This window comes from Theropithecus gelada, chromosome 3, assembly GCF_003255815.1.
Source record: "Theropithecus gelada isolate Dixy chromosome 3, Tgel_1.0, whole genome shotgun sequence".
NCBI lineage: Eukaryota > Metazoa > Chordata > Mammalia > Primates > Cercopithecidae > Theropithecus > Theropithecus gelada.
Window position 1 is genome coordinate 175,455,845 of NC_037670.1, and position 14,832 is coordinate 175,470,676.

At 53.9% G+C, this 14,832-nt stretch overlaps 1 protein-coding gene across 1 annotated transcript in view; it reads right to left on the reverse strand.

Moving 5' to 3' along the window:
- WDR86 (WD repeat domain 86) overlaps positions 1 to 11,381 on the reverse strand; it is a 29,367-nt gene extending 17,986 nt beyond the window's left edge. Inside the window, exons 1-2 of the mRNA XM_025379128.1 lie at positions 9,899 to 11,381; positions 1,626 to 1,767 (exon numbers count right to left, since the gene is read on the reverse strand). Of these exons, the coding sequence (XP_025234913.1) occupies positions 1,626 to 1,767; positions 9,899 to 10,457 (701 nt within the window). The 5' untranslated portion in view covers positions 10,458 to 11,381. The remainder of the gene's footprint in view (positions 1 to 1,625; positions 1,768 to 9,898) is intronic.
- Positions 11,382 to 14,832: the final 3,451 nt, after the last annotated feature.

Consider the following 14,832-nt stretch of genomic DNA (forward strand, 5'->3'; position numbering starts at 1 on the left):
TGTATGCATGTTGTATGTGTATGTAATTTGTGTGAGTGTATATGTATGTTGTGTATGTGTGCACGTGTGTATGTGTAAGTTGTGTGTATGTTGTATATGTATGTTGTGTGTGTGCACGTAAGTTGTGTGTATGGTGTATATATATGTTGTGTATGCATGTGTATGTGTGTCAGTTGTGTGTATGGTGTATATGTATGTTGTGTATGCATGTGTATGTAAGTTGTGTGTATGATGTATATGTATGTTGTGTGTGCATGTGTGTGTCAGTTGTGTGTGCACATGCAAGAGTAAACCTGGCCGAGCATGATTTCTACCTTAAATGGTCCAGTTTTGCTTTTGAGAAGCATCTGACAGTTGTGGGTTTGGCAGCTGAGGGCCCACTGGTCACTGCTGGCAGGCCTTCTCCCTGCTGAGCCCATCGTAGCCTCTGCCTGACTCATAGGAGGGTGCTCCCCAGCCCCATTCTCCTCTTCCTTGGCAAACTTCTTTCTCAGGGAAGTCAGAGTGCTGGGAAGAGGCCAGTGGAGCTGTGAGCCCTGAGTTATCTGGCCCCTTCTTTACCACCTTGTGGGCTGCCTGGGCAGGTCTCAGGGCCTCACCTGCTTCAGCTGAGGAAGGCTGGGGCCAGTCGGGCACCCTAACTGATGTCTGCATACCTCCCATTCACTCTAAGAAGTCCCCACATCCCTTCAGCCTCCTCCTCAGGGTGTCACCCAGCTCCCTGCCCGCCAACTATGGATTATCGGTTCTGGCTACAGCCATCTGGGACTCCAGCGAGCTGGGCTGATGGCTCTCACTGCCTTTCCTGTCCCCCCTGTGCTGGTCCACTGAGTAAGGGTTCCCGTCAGAGCTCAACCAGCAGCATCCCTCTGGCAGGGTTCATCCTGTCTGGTCTGCGCCCCCAGCCCCACCTTCAGGACCCCCCCAGTGCCAGCCTGCACCACCCTGTCTTTACTTGGGTCAGCTTCCAGGCAGCGCCCCTCCTCCAGTGCAGCTTCCAGGCCCGAGGGGCACCAGGAGGTTTCCCTCAGGAGTCCGAGGCGACCACCACAGGTGACTCCAACAGTGTCCAACTGATCTGATCAGCAAAGGAATTTCCATTGCTCAGCTCAGACCCAAATTCACTGAGAAAGGAACAATTCCAACCTTCTTGAGAAGGAGGGGCTGGGATATTTTCCACAGCCACAAAGAAAGGAGAGGCTTAAAAATACCCTCAACTCCATCTTCAGAACAATCCCCCACGCTCCTCCTCCTGCAAACCTTTGTCCACCATCGGGTCTCAATTAAACCATTTCCTACGGAATCTGTCCCCATCCATACGAGCTGCAGGCTCTGGTGCCTTTCCCTGCACCCAGCGGGGAGCAGCTGTGCCCCCAAGGGGAAAGCATCAGGCTCAGTTCAGAGGATGGGCATTGCCTCCCTGCCCCACATGCAGCCGTGGGCACTGAGCTTGCTACCTGTCCTGGGTCCACGTCACTGGGTGCTACTGACCACCTCCCAGCTGTTCACGTTTTTACTTCCCCAGAGAGCTGAGGGCCCTCACGTGCAGGGGCCCATATCTCTGACCCCTCAGCCCCACTAGGGGCCCATGGTGAGACTCAGCTCAAGCCCCCAGCCAGGCTGACCTGTTCACAATGGATGTGTGTCCTCGGTACACCTGCAGACACTGCCCGGTGAGCACGTCCCACCTCCTGATGGTGCAGTCGGCGCTGCATGTGAAGGCAGCCTCATCCTCCAGCTGGCAGAAGGTCACATAGCTTTCGTGTCCTACAGATGAGGGACAGGAGAGATAGTGAGCATACTGGGGATGAGCATACTGGGGATGCCAGCTGCTGCTTTTCTTCTGGGAACAATGTTTGAAAAGGGAAGAAAGCAGGATGTAGAGAGTGTTTGAGACAAGCTGGAGTCAATTAGCATTTGTTTTGTTTTGTTTTGTTTTTTCGAGACAGAGTCTCACTCTGACACAAGGCTGGAGTACAGTGGTGCGATCTCAGCTCACTGCAACCTCTGCCTCCCGGGTTCAAGTGATCCTCCTGCCTCAGCCTCCTGAGTAGCTGGGATTACAGGCGCCCGCTGCTACACTGGGCTAATTATTTGTATTTTTAGTAGAGATGGGTTTTCGCCATGTTGACCAGGCTGGTCTCGAACTCCTGACCTCAAGTGATCCTCCTGCCTCGGCCTCCCAAAGTGCTGGGATTACAGGTGTGAGCCACCGTGCCCAGCCCTCAACTCATCCTTTTTAAAGAATGACTTCAGTCTGAGTGATTCTCAGGAAGCATGGGGTACCAGTGAGGCAGGATAGATAGTCAGGGAAGTAGCCATGTCCTCAGGATGCAGCAACCATGGCGACTGCGCCGTCAACACAGTAAGCCCCAGGATTCGCACGGCAGGCAGGCTCATTCAAGCAAAGCTGTCTCCAGTAGGGACTTTCCCCTGTAGAGAGCACGTGCACTTTGATTTTTACCTGTCCTCAGAGTGACTCTGCTCATTACAATAGTAAAAACACAGCCCTGCATGGAGATGTAAGATGCCAGTGAGACATGTGACGTATGAACAGGGATGCACAGCCACTGTGCATGTGCACACAGACCATGCTTCCCAGCAACCCCCTTCTCCACCTGCTCACGAATAATCAGGTAAGACTCCGAAAAAGGGATCCTTCTCCAGCCGGTCTCTGCTGTCTCATCCTCATGGGCAGCCCACCCTGACTCCCCTCTCGGGGCATCCTGTCTATTCTGCACCTAACTTTCAGGGTATTCTTCCTCCTGTGCAATACATTGCTCTATGCTGCATCTCCTTTGCTGTGTCTCTTGTTTCAATTCTTTTAAACTAAGAAGACAAGAACTGAGGTTTCACAGCAGCCATCAGCAGCAGGAGCAATCCATGGGTACTCGCCTGCACCTTAAACCCTGTTTCCTTGGCTTCCACTTTTGCCTTCCTCCCTCATCTCCTTCCCTCCTCATTCTTTATCATCTTCTTTTAGTCTTTTTCAAACCTTTCAGCTTCTGCATTCCACGTTTCCTCACCTGGGATGGGGACAGTGCCTGCCTCACGGGATGTAGCGCAGACTGAGGACAGAGGCAGCCGCAGAGGGAACGGCGCATGTTCACTATTTTTCTTACACTGGGGAGAGATACTGTGTTAGGCAGAATGACGGCCCCAAGACACCAGGTCCTAATCCCTGGAACCTGTCAATATGACCTTACTTGGAAAGGGGTCTTTGTGGATGTGACGAGGTTAAGGACCTTGACTGAGGAGATTTTCCTAGATTATCCAGGTGGGCGCTGAATACAACCACAGTGCCTGAGCACTGGGGACCAGGAAGAGGGTGACTCGGTGTCTGTAGGGAGAATAGCGGCTGGGAGAGCAGGCATGCAGGGCTGGCTCCATGGGGCGCCTCCAGGCCAGAGTCTGAGTGCTTAGCAGATGGCTGATGAGGCCAGAATGGAGGGCCAAGAGTGAAGGGCCGTGCCACGATGTCTGGGGTCCCAGCACCTGAGCTACCCCACTGGCTGGCTGGGACTCTATCTCATGGGTGCAGTTAGATAGCTTGACTATTGCCCTGGCTGCCAGATCAATGTTCATGCCTCAGGCATTGCTTAGCAGCCCTGGGGGCCCTCAGGGTCTCTGATGCTAGTAGGGCCTTCCCTGCAGGTAAAGATGGTGTGTACACAGTTGTCCCCCAATACCCATCAAGGATTAGTTCCAGGATCCCCTGCAGATACCAGACTCCACAACGCTCAGGTCCCTGTGGCGTGGCATTTGCCCATAACCTATGCAATCCTCCCGCATACTTTAATTCATCTCTAGGTTACTTATGACAGCCACTGTGATGCCTACACATCACTTCACTCGTGTGGATTCAACGTAGTACTCGGTGAGCAGCGAAGCCAAATTTTGCTTTTTGGAGGCTTGTGGAGTTTTTTTTTCTTCCTGGATGGTTTTCATCTGTGGTTGGATGAACCCACAGGTGCAGAACGTGTTGGACAGGAAGGCCCAACTGGATTTGAGGAACTCAGGGACCAGGAAGTCCAATCAAAAGACTTAGAACTAAGAGCCATTTTACAGATGAGACAACGGACGAATTCACACATCCACACATTTGGGGAAATGTACTGATTACACGAAGAATGTTGATAGAATTTTAAAATTTCATTTAGACAGCTGGTATTGGGTAGACAGGGATTTAAAATTCCTGGGTAGTTTCGAGCCAATTCACATCCACCCCTTCCCCCGACCCCCTGAGTTTAAGTTCAGTTACTCTTGGAAAAACGCAACGTCCTGAGTTCTAAGAAACATAATTTAACAAAAAAGTTTTCCCGTCTCCCTGGAGGGCATATACCAGGCTGCTAAGAAAACAATGCACGGATTAAGTCAACATTTGAAGAAACTGCAGATTCTGTTTCCTTTAAAATACATGTCGGCTTAAACATTGAGGGCAATGTGTTTGCCAAAACACAGGCTAGATTTTTGCCAACCCCAGAGGGTTTATAAAATATTTTAAGATTGTCAATAAACTTTCCCTGGGAACAGATCCGTCCCACCCTCCCTGCTGCCACCAGCAGGGCTCAGCAGAGAGATCCAGGCTGGAGACACCCAGGATAGAAAGGCGGTCAAGGTATGCTGTGGGCATTCAAGTGCCGGGCACCTGCCTAAGGATCCTGTGAGGCCGATGCCAAGCCCAGCTGCTCCTGCCCCATCTCAGTCACAGGAAGGTGAAGCAGAGTCGTATGTTAAGCCAAGAGAAGCACTTAAAAGCCAATGGCAGCTAGTGAACTGTGGCATCTATACCTGGTGGAACTAAAGCCTGAAGCCAGAGATGCTGAAGACCTGAAATGAGGGATCACTTTATGATGTGTGTAAGGATTACAGGATATATATGCAGATGACGGCAAATTGATAAGAATGTAAATACATACAAAGATTGAAGAAAACAGGCAATGATGAAGGTTAAAGAAACCCTCCATTTCTGAACCGGGCCAGGCTGCCCTGATGCCCTCTGCCCTCTGCCCTGTGGCAGAGCCTGGCACTGAGCCAGCAGAGGCCCACAGCGGTCAGGGTTCTGCTGTGGATAGGCTCTTCCCCTGGGTTTCCAAGCAGTCACCCACATCTGAACACACACCCGAGTGAGTCACGGGTCAGAGCCGGGCCGACAGAGCATGTCCCCAACCCCAATCCCCATGTTCCACAGAATACTAACCAGGCCTCCACTGACCCAGGCCTGCGGGATCACCCTAGCACGGAGGAGGCGGACCCAGGCCTGCCACCCCTGGAGCTGAGGCCCTCACCCCAACGAGGCACCCACCCCAACCCCGCGGACCCCAGGACAGAAGAGGGAAGGCACTGGGGAGGGCGGGTTCATCGTACCTCCAGGGGCTGCAGGGATTGTGCAGAATAAGCAAAAAAGCCAAACTAAAAATAAATATTTCTGAAGGGATGAAGAATGCAGATAAGATGCAGTTATTATGTTCAAAGAACATGCTGAGGCCGATAGTTTTCTGCCAAGGTAGCGCCTGCACACCCTGAGGACTCACTGGAAGTTGCAAGTCAAACTGCTCCCTCCCTCACCACCCCATGCAGGAAAAGCAGCTCAGAGCTTCGGACCTGGTGGCGGCAGGTCTCTGCTGGCGGTGGGCTGCAGCGGGCCTGTTGCCCCAGACTTGCATGGAAGCTGTGTCTCCCTTCCCTGTGTCCCAGCTTCAGACAACGGACTGGACAGCTGCCCTGGTGGCCACATGGGGCAGGGATGGCACTGCTGACCTGGCTTACTCCAGCCCTTGTAGCACAAGGGGTTATTTTCACTTGGGAAAGCCCCACTGAGCCTGCCGTCCAGGACTGAGCCTTCCTCTGCTCCCCAATCCCCCTCTTTTCCACCCTGCCCCCACCAACTACATGAATCCACAGTGGGCTCACTCTTATCTAAGACTCCCACTGGGTTAGATAAAAGGGAGCCCACTGTGGGTTCGGACAAGTGGGAGCTGCAGGTGGAGACTCTAGGTCAGGATACGTTCCCCTCCCCCAGCTCCGACCCTGCAGGGCTCCCTCAGACTGGCTGTGGCCATCCAACCTGGAAGGAAGCCCTCTCAGCTGTTTCTAGGATGCAGCGGCTGCATCCCCGACTCAGGCCCAGAAGAGGTGGCAGCCTTGCTGGTCCGAGCCACAGTCACTGTGGTTCTTCTATGCTCCACCTGCATTTTGCAGAGTGTCCCTTTATTAAACTCTCCTGTTAGAACCCAGTTTTGAGGGTGCCGGGACCCTGAGGCAGGTGACATCTGGGCCCAGAAGCACCGACAGTATGGCTGAAATGGACACTGAAGTGGCCACCAGAGACTTGTAGCAAATCTGTAAGGCCCCACTTTGAACCAAGACCTATGCAGCTTGGCTTTCTGGACTTCTCCGGTGGGAGTGGTCACTTGCCCCCAAGCCGTGTGAGGCTGCTGTAGCTCTTGTTACTGGTGTGCTCCAGGCCTCCTTCAGCCCAGTCTTCTCCGCCACTGCTCTCCTGCCAGGTTTCACAGGGAATCTCCTAAGCCACAGGCTCCCAGCAAATGGGAATGTGCGGTTGTACCCAGGAAATGAAACACAATCCCCGCCCCCTCATGTTAGAAGCCGAGGAAGCGAGTGGGACAGCCACAGTGGGCTGCCACCTTCAGGCTGAGTCCCCTACTCAACTGGAACAGGATGGGATAGGCACCACCATTTCGGAAAATGCCACTCATCTCACCAAACCAACAAAGCACCCCCAAGTAAGGAGATACCCAATGAATAAACCTGAAAAAGAGGGGGTCAGGGATAAGCACGTGGCAAGTAATTCTTCTCTTTGCAGAGTAACTGCAATGAAGCCTTTTTCACTGTGAGCCAGCCCCTGACTGCCCCTGCTGCCATGAACACAGCCAGAGGTCTCCAGAGGAAAGACCTCTAGAGAGGTCTTAGGAGTCGCCAGCCCCAGCCACTCTGCCCAAGAAATCCAGGACTGGCCAACCACAGGCTCCTGTGGGCCAGAGCTGTGCAAGGACCAGGAAGGAGCTGGAGTGGAAAGATCTAGATTTAGAGTGAGGACGCTTCTAGGGATGGGGCCACCACAGACCAACCGTGTGGTCCGGACACAACTTCCCCCGCAGTGGCATCTGGGGTAAGAGAAGCGCCATGCAGTCTTCAGAAGCCCTCTCTGCCACAGACCAGCTGCGGCACCCTGGATGAGTCCTGCAACCGCACCGCGCCTCCGGGGATGTTGGCGACAGCACCCACCCCATTGTCGGTGGTATCTAGAAAACAACGGGAATGCCGCGTGTGCGGCTAAGGAATCTGCACCTCCCACTCTCCTCTGCAAACTGGTGTCAATCCCACCCGCCTCAGTGTCGTGAGGATTATCATTACACAATAACAAAGCACAGAGATGTGTATTTATAAAATATGGGGCACTAAACAAATGTTAAGACGTTTTAATATTTCACTGATACAAAAAAAATCCTGCGGGAGAAAGGAACTGGCAAGACCTTGCTTTCCTCGGGGGTCCACACCAAAGGACTGTCACACACTCGCGATGACTCTTACAAGTTGAGTGTATCAGCAGAATCTCAGGATAAGAAAGATGACCTCTGTCCCCGTCCTTGAAAATTTCTGAAATGCCAACCCATATAATAGCAAAAATAATCCTAGCAAAATGGGCTGCAGTTCTTTCATTCCAGTTTCCTGCTTGAGTGGGGACAGCCCTGCCCTCAATTAGGGCAGAAGATCGGGCACCCTCCCTGGAAAGCGAGTGTAAGTACCTCAAGGGGACAAGCAGCCGTGAGGGTCACCAAAGTGGGTGTGAAGGAAGGAAGCGCAGGTGCCAGGCACAGAGCTGGGCAGGAGGGTAGGCCCTGGAGGCTTGGTGAGGCTCCAGAGCTGCCATGGGGGCAAAGCCAAGGACCCACCAGGCCACAGGCAGTCTGGCAAAGCCTGGAGCCCCACTGGGGAGAAAACCCACCTAATGAGCTGGGCTCCCACAATCCATCATCCCCAGCCCAGGGACTCCCGGGGCCAGCTGTGCATAAGAACCACCCAAAAGCTTGTTAGAAATGCCAATTCTAGGCTGGGCGCAGTGGCTCACACCTGTAATCTCAGCACTTTGGAACGCCAAGGCTGGTGGATCACCTGAGGTCAGGAGTTCAAGACCAGCCTGGCCAGCATGATGAAGCCCCAAGTCTAATAAAAATACAAAAAAATTAGCCAGGCATGGTGGCGAGCGCCTGTAATCCCAGCTACTCAGGAGGCTGAGGCAGGAGAAAGGCAGGAGAATCGCTTGAACCCAGGAGGTGGAGGTTGCAGGGTACCAAGATCATGCCACTGCACTCCAGCCTGGGCAACAAGAGTGAAACTCCATCTCAAACAACAACAACAAGAAACGCCAATTCTACAGCTCTGTTCACGGAGGACTGCATCACTGGATCCCAGGCCTGGGGATCTGCATCTCAGAAACACCACCCACCCCTCTACTCCCAATACAGTCTTATGTTTGGGAGCAATACCAACTGGACTTAACATTTCTAAAAGACCTCACATTTTCCGTTCCTGGTTGCATGCCTGTAAGTGTGTGTGGCTGTTTGGGGGCGATGTGGTTAGTTTGTGGCCACCTCTCCATTATCCACACCAACTCCCAAGTAACCGGTAATCCAAAAGTCATCCCTGTTGGGTTTGAAATATCTACCCTATTTCTTTTTTTTTTTTTTTTTGAGACAGAGTCTGGCTCTGTCACCCAGGCTGGAGTGCAATGGCACTATCTCAGCTCACTGCAACCTCTGCCTCCTGGGTTCAAATGATTCTCCTGCCTCCGTCTCTCCAGTAGCTGGAATACAGGCGCCCGCCACCACGCCCGGCTAATTTTTTGTATTTTTATTAGACACAGGGTTTCATTATGTTGGCCAGGCTGGTCTCAAACTCCTGACCTCCGGTGATCCACCCGCCTTTGCCTCCCAGAGTGCTGGGATTACAAGTGTGAGCCACCACACCTGGTCAACTGCTCTTATTTAAAACCATCAGTATCAGGATTAGCCAATATTGGGGCTAATATCCTAGCTAAGTTGGAAGGCCTGAGCGAGGCCCCAGAGAGTTCACTGATGATGATGATGGAAAAGCCGGCGGTGATAAAGAACTACCCACAACAGAAAGCCTCCCGGCTCATCCACTGCATGTGCTACCTGGGCGGTAGGAGGGTCAGAGCTGAAAGGGACCTCACAGTGCACGGGACAGGCCCAGGAGAAGGTGAACCCGAGGCACACTGACCTCCTGAATGAGTACAGGACACAAATAGAAATCAACAGGCATGCAGGCGGGGTTTACAGCAATGAGAGGGCTCAGACTGCCATCTACCCCTCACTGGCTGTGCGACCTGGGCAAATTCCTTAACTCCCAGCCTGCTTCCATGTCTGTATGTGGGGTAACATAGTGTGACGACGGCACACTTCTCCGCACCGCTGGCTCTTAACAAGCCCCTATTATTACTACGATAGTCGTCAACAGGAAATGCCAGAAGAGCACAATTGGCCACAGAGGCCACAAAACACCTAGAGACAAGGGAAGGTTTGCTTAGAAGGGGTATATGTTTAACTTTTTGTTTGTTAACATTGTTGTCAAGGGAGATTTCCTGACGCTGGTTGACAAATGATCTTCGCCTTTGTAGCGGACGCCCCCCGGCCGCACCCTGCTCTGCACCCGCACTCCACCCCCGGACCTCACCCTGCCCTGCCGAGAGCTCAATAGCCAGATGGTGGGCCCAGACAAACACTCTTCCGCGAGTGTGCGGGGATGAGCGGGGCTGGACTTCTAGAAAGGGATCTGCGGGCGCAGGAGCTGGGGTCCGCGGTCTGGGGCCGGTGAGCGACGGCGAAGAGGGCAGGGAGGGGGTGGGAGGGTCTACCTTGCAGGAGCGCGCAGCACTGGCCGTCGGCGGTGCTCCAGAGCCGGGCCGTGCCGTCCTCGCTGCCCGTCAGCAGGCGCTGCCCGTCGGGGCTCAGGCTCAGCCAGTTGATGCCCCCGCGGTGGTCCGCGCAGACCTTCAGGACCGACCCTCCGCCCCCCATCCCGCTGGCCCGGCGGGGGACAAGAAAGAGCTGCGCCCCGCTAGGAAGGGGCGCTCCGGAGTCCGCGCGGCGTCTCCGTACGGCAGCGGCCCGCGGCCATCGCGGGGAACTGGGACGCCGACTCCTGGGGAGGCATGCGATGAGGGTGAAGGACCCTAGCTCCTCGCTGCCTTCAGCCTCTGGGCCCGCCAACCCAGGGCGCTGCAGGGGTCGGCCCACTCCGGACCCCCGCCCTGGGTAGAGCAGTCCTGGGAGCGCGGGCAGAGAGCACCTCCTTCCCGGCACCGCTCGGAGGACCCACACCCCACCCGGCGAGCCAGGCAGCGGCGTCTCGGGTGCACAAGGAGCCCCCAGCCTCCTCTCGCGCCCACGGGGCGGGGGCGGGGAGAGGAACATGGGAAGCCGAACGCCCCGCGCCCTCCCCGGCCGAGCGCGGAACAATAAGGTCCAGCCTGGCTCCTCCTCAGAGACCACCCCTCACCCGATCCCCTCCCACTTCTCGGGCTGCGCCCCAGCCCCCATCCCGCGCGCCCGCAGCCTACCCACCCCCTCGCCCCCCGCCGTCACTGCGCGGATCCCGGGGACGGCTCCACGTGAGACCCTCCCAGCTGTCAGGGCTGCGCCTCTGGGCTCTGCCTCTGCCACCTCCGCCGCTGCCGCCTGGGTCCCCTGAGCCTAGGGCCGGGACGAGGGAGAAGGAGGCGGACAAAGGGTCCGGGTGGGGAGAACCGCGCGCCAGGAACTCATTTGGGGCGCAGCTCCACCGACCCCTCGGCTGCTCGCCTCCACCAGGCAAGCCAGGTCCTCCTATGCTCTGAGCCCTAAGGATCCTGCCCGAGGGACTCTCGGGGACTTGGGGACGGTCCCCCGATGGAGGGTGCGACAGGGAAAGCCCCGAGTCCGCCCTCCCTGGGAAATCACGTGCACACCCCGGATTCTACTTTGGTCCGGCCGGAGTGGGGATGGGGTGCGAGCCGCTGACGGGTCGGTGGAGCCGGGATGTCAAGTTCATCTTCCAGCCGCCGCGAGCTCCCTCGGCCTGGCGCACCTCGGATGGCCCCCAGGGTCGGCCTGAGCCCTCCTGGAGTTCCTGGCGGCTGGTTTCCATTAGGGCAGTTCCCGCGCCGACTTCGCTGGGGGCGGGGAAGGTGACCCCCCCACTCGGATCCCCCAGGTCCTAAAGGTAGCAGGATTTCCAGAACTCTCCAGGGCTCTCTCAAGAGCCTGGGGGAGCAAGGCAAGGAAGGGGCGTCTTTGGCGAGCCAGCCCGCAACGAGACGACCAGCCCTGCACGCTCTGCTCTATGCAGACTCCAAAAGGAAGCCCCGTCGTGGGGTCTCCCAGGGCCTTGGGTCTTTTATGCCCTGAGTGGCCTAACCAGAGAAATACGTTGTTTTCCCTCAAAACTTGTAAATCTGCTGGCGCCTCAGCTTAAGGAGCGTGGCCCTTCCTTAGCAGGTGACAGAGAGGGGGCCAGTGGAGAAGCGTTAGGGCGAGATTTGGGGTCATCCAGCCAAAGAGAGGGAGGCCGAAAGGAGAGACGTTCTCAGGAGGTGGAAGCTTCAGAATTTGGATGCCTGCGAGAGGGAGAGAACAGGGAGCCTCTCTTGTGCTGAGAGGCTGGGTAGACGGTTTTGTTCCCTACGGGCTGATCACGAGTTCCTCTTAGGAACCAGTGAACCTCAGGGGGCCATTGCACATCCAGGTGTGAACTGCGGTGTGGCCCCCAGGTGAGGACAGACAGGGTGTGGTGGGGTCTTGGGCAGGCCCTGCGCTGCAGCCCTTGGGGAAGGTGAGTGTGAGGACCACGGAGGCTGGGAGGGTTTATCTGGAGAAGTGCCAGAGGAAACCCAAACTTTCTTGGCAGAGGAGCCAAGGAGACCCAGGCATCCACTCTTTTGGAGACTAAGAGGGGAGGGGTTTGAAAGCAGTTTGGAAGCTAGGGACAGACGGTAGGTTGGGCGAGCTTGCCTGGTCGTGGGCCAGAGGAAAGAACCACTAGGAGAAAAGCTTAACTTTCAAGGGGGTCAGGCAGGATTCCTGAGCAAGGTGGCACCCATGAACTCTGGTTCCTCTCTTCGGCAACCAGCGCAAGCCGTCAGCCCCGTACTCAGCTCCCAGCAGGCAGCGGGTTCTGAAGCGCCAGCGCCATCAGCTTGGAAGCCTGCAATCCACACACGGCTGACCTTGCCTACTTCCTCTTTCCAAGTTGACAGATTTTTTTATTTTGGCCTCTCCACCTTCCCCACCCGTCCTTCTCTGGTTTGGCACAAAGTGGCCCCCTGGTGGGGATGAGCAGCCGTCTCTGGGGGTTGAGTCTGGACTGTAGAGCTGTAGGTGCAGACGTCCTCAGCCAGCCTGTCTTCCCTTTTCTCTTGCCGGTCGTAGATTCCAGACTCTTTTCTGGGAAATTGCCCCCAAATCTAACAAGAGTACAAGAAGCTGGGGAGACTGGAAAACAGCACCAAATTCCCCTGAAACTGAGGTCTCCCCTAATTCCCCTGAAACTGCGGTCTCCCCCACCCTCCACCTTGAGATAGTGAAGCTATAGAGACCCAGGAGTCAGGCTGGTCCCCAGCAGAACCTGGGCTCCCTTACCCTTTCACACCTTTAACTCTTCTGGAGCCTCCAAGAGGGCCTGAAGTCCAGTGGTGCCCAGGCCCTCTTGGACCTAATCAGTTTATAAATGGAAGGCACCATGGGAAGGGAAACTGGTAGGAGGAGATGGTTAAGCTTTAAGAAGCAAGAAAGGGGCAGTGGTTAACAGGTGAAGGGTTGTGGGGGTGCATTTTGTGCCAGGGAGTGCTTATTTCCGTGCCACAGGAACTGCCACAATTTACCCTGCTGGAAAGAGTGACCTTCTGGGGCCTCTCTGAGAAGCATGGAGAAAGCTGGATATTCTCAAGTTGTGTGTGGAGGGGGGGTGGAGGGTGACAGAGGGAGGCACCTTGAGGGGCGCCCACAGGGAACGTCATAGCCAGAGCTTTGTCAGAATTGCTTTTTCCCTTCTGGCACAACCTGCAGTGCTGGTGGTGAGGGTGCCTGTGGTCATCATCATCTTCATAGTTTGGGTACTTACTGTGTGTCAGGTACTGTGCTAAGTGCTAGTATTTTTCAACAGGACAGAAACCTTCCCAGTCCTGCAACCACCTGCAGACTCTCACAAGCACTGTGTTCCCGGGAGAAGACCTTGCTACCCCAGGCCCAGGGGAGTCGAGAGAAAACAAAGCCCTGAAGGTTTTTCACCCCAGGGGTGAGAGTGCGAGATCCAAGATATACTTGAGGGAAATTGTACAGATAGTCCCAACTTAGCATTGTTCAATTTTATGATGGTATGAAAGTGATGGCATTCAGTAGAAATTGTACTTCAAGTGCCAATACAATCACTGTTTTTCACTTTTGGTGAGTATTCAATAAATCACATGAGCTATTCAACACTTTACTATAAAATAGGCTTTGTGTAAGATGATTCTGCCCAAATGTAAGGGTAGTGCAAGTGCTCTGAGCACATTTAAGGGAAGGCTGGGCTAAGCAATGATGTTCCGCAAATTAGGCATATTAAATGCATTTTTGGCTTAGGATATTCTCAACTTGCAATGGGTTTATCAGAACATGACATCGTTAGTCACTCAAGGAGCATCTGTGCTACTAATGACACAGATGCTGGTTGGAGGAAGGCAGCCAGAGAAGGGCACAGTGTGGAAGAACTCAACTTTTTAAAGACAGAGGTCAGCTTTAGATATTGCTAAGAAAGAACTTAGAGAGAGAAGTTGATGATACTGGAGGCAGCAGGCAACAGATAGAGTGAGAGCCCCGAAGAACAAGAAGAGGAGGGAGTCTCCTCTTCTGGGAGCAGGAGTGTCAACTTAAATACTAGGGAGCCAAAGATGAACCTCGCAGAGAACCTGCAAAACCCAGTCTCAGAAATACTCGGCCACACCTAAAACCTCAGTCACTGAAAGTCTGAAGTCAAATGATTATGTGAAATCTTGGTAGTGGGTACATGTGGTTTCATTAGATTATTCTTTGTATCTATATTTGTACTATCTTATAAACACTATAAGTTTTAAAACTATACAAAAGGCTCTATAAAAAATAAATTGGACTTCATTAAAATTCAAAACGTGTGCATCAAAAGACACTATCAAGAGACTGAAAAGACAGCCCATAGGATGGGAGAAAATCATGTATCTGACAAAGGTCTACAATCCAGAACGTATAAAAAAAACTCCTACAATTCAACAATGAAAGACCACAACCCAGTTTTAAAATGGAAAAAAGACTTGACATTTCCCTGAAGATGTGCTCATGACCAATGAGCACATGAAGAGATGTTCACTGTTAGCCGGGCACGATGGCTTCACGCCTGCAATCCCAGCACTTTGGGAGGCGGGGGTGGGCAGATCACCTGAGGTCAGGAGTTTGAGACCAGCCTGGCCAACATGGTGAAATCCCATTTCTACTAAAAATAGAAAAAATTAGCCAGGCATGGTGGCGGGTGCCTGTAATCCCAGCTACTCAGGAGGCTGAGGCTGGAGAATCACTTGAACCCGGGAGGCAGAGGTTGCAGCCAGCTAAGATGGCGCCATTGCACTCCAGCCTGGGCGACGAGTGAAATTCCGTCTCAAAAAAAAGAAAAGAAAAGAAAAGATGCTCACTGTCATTAGTCATAAAGGAAATGCAAATCAAACATACAGTGAAATGCCACTTAACACCCACTAGGATGGGTAATCATAGGATGGGAAAAATAAAATAAGTGTGGGTGAGGATG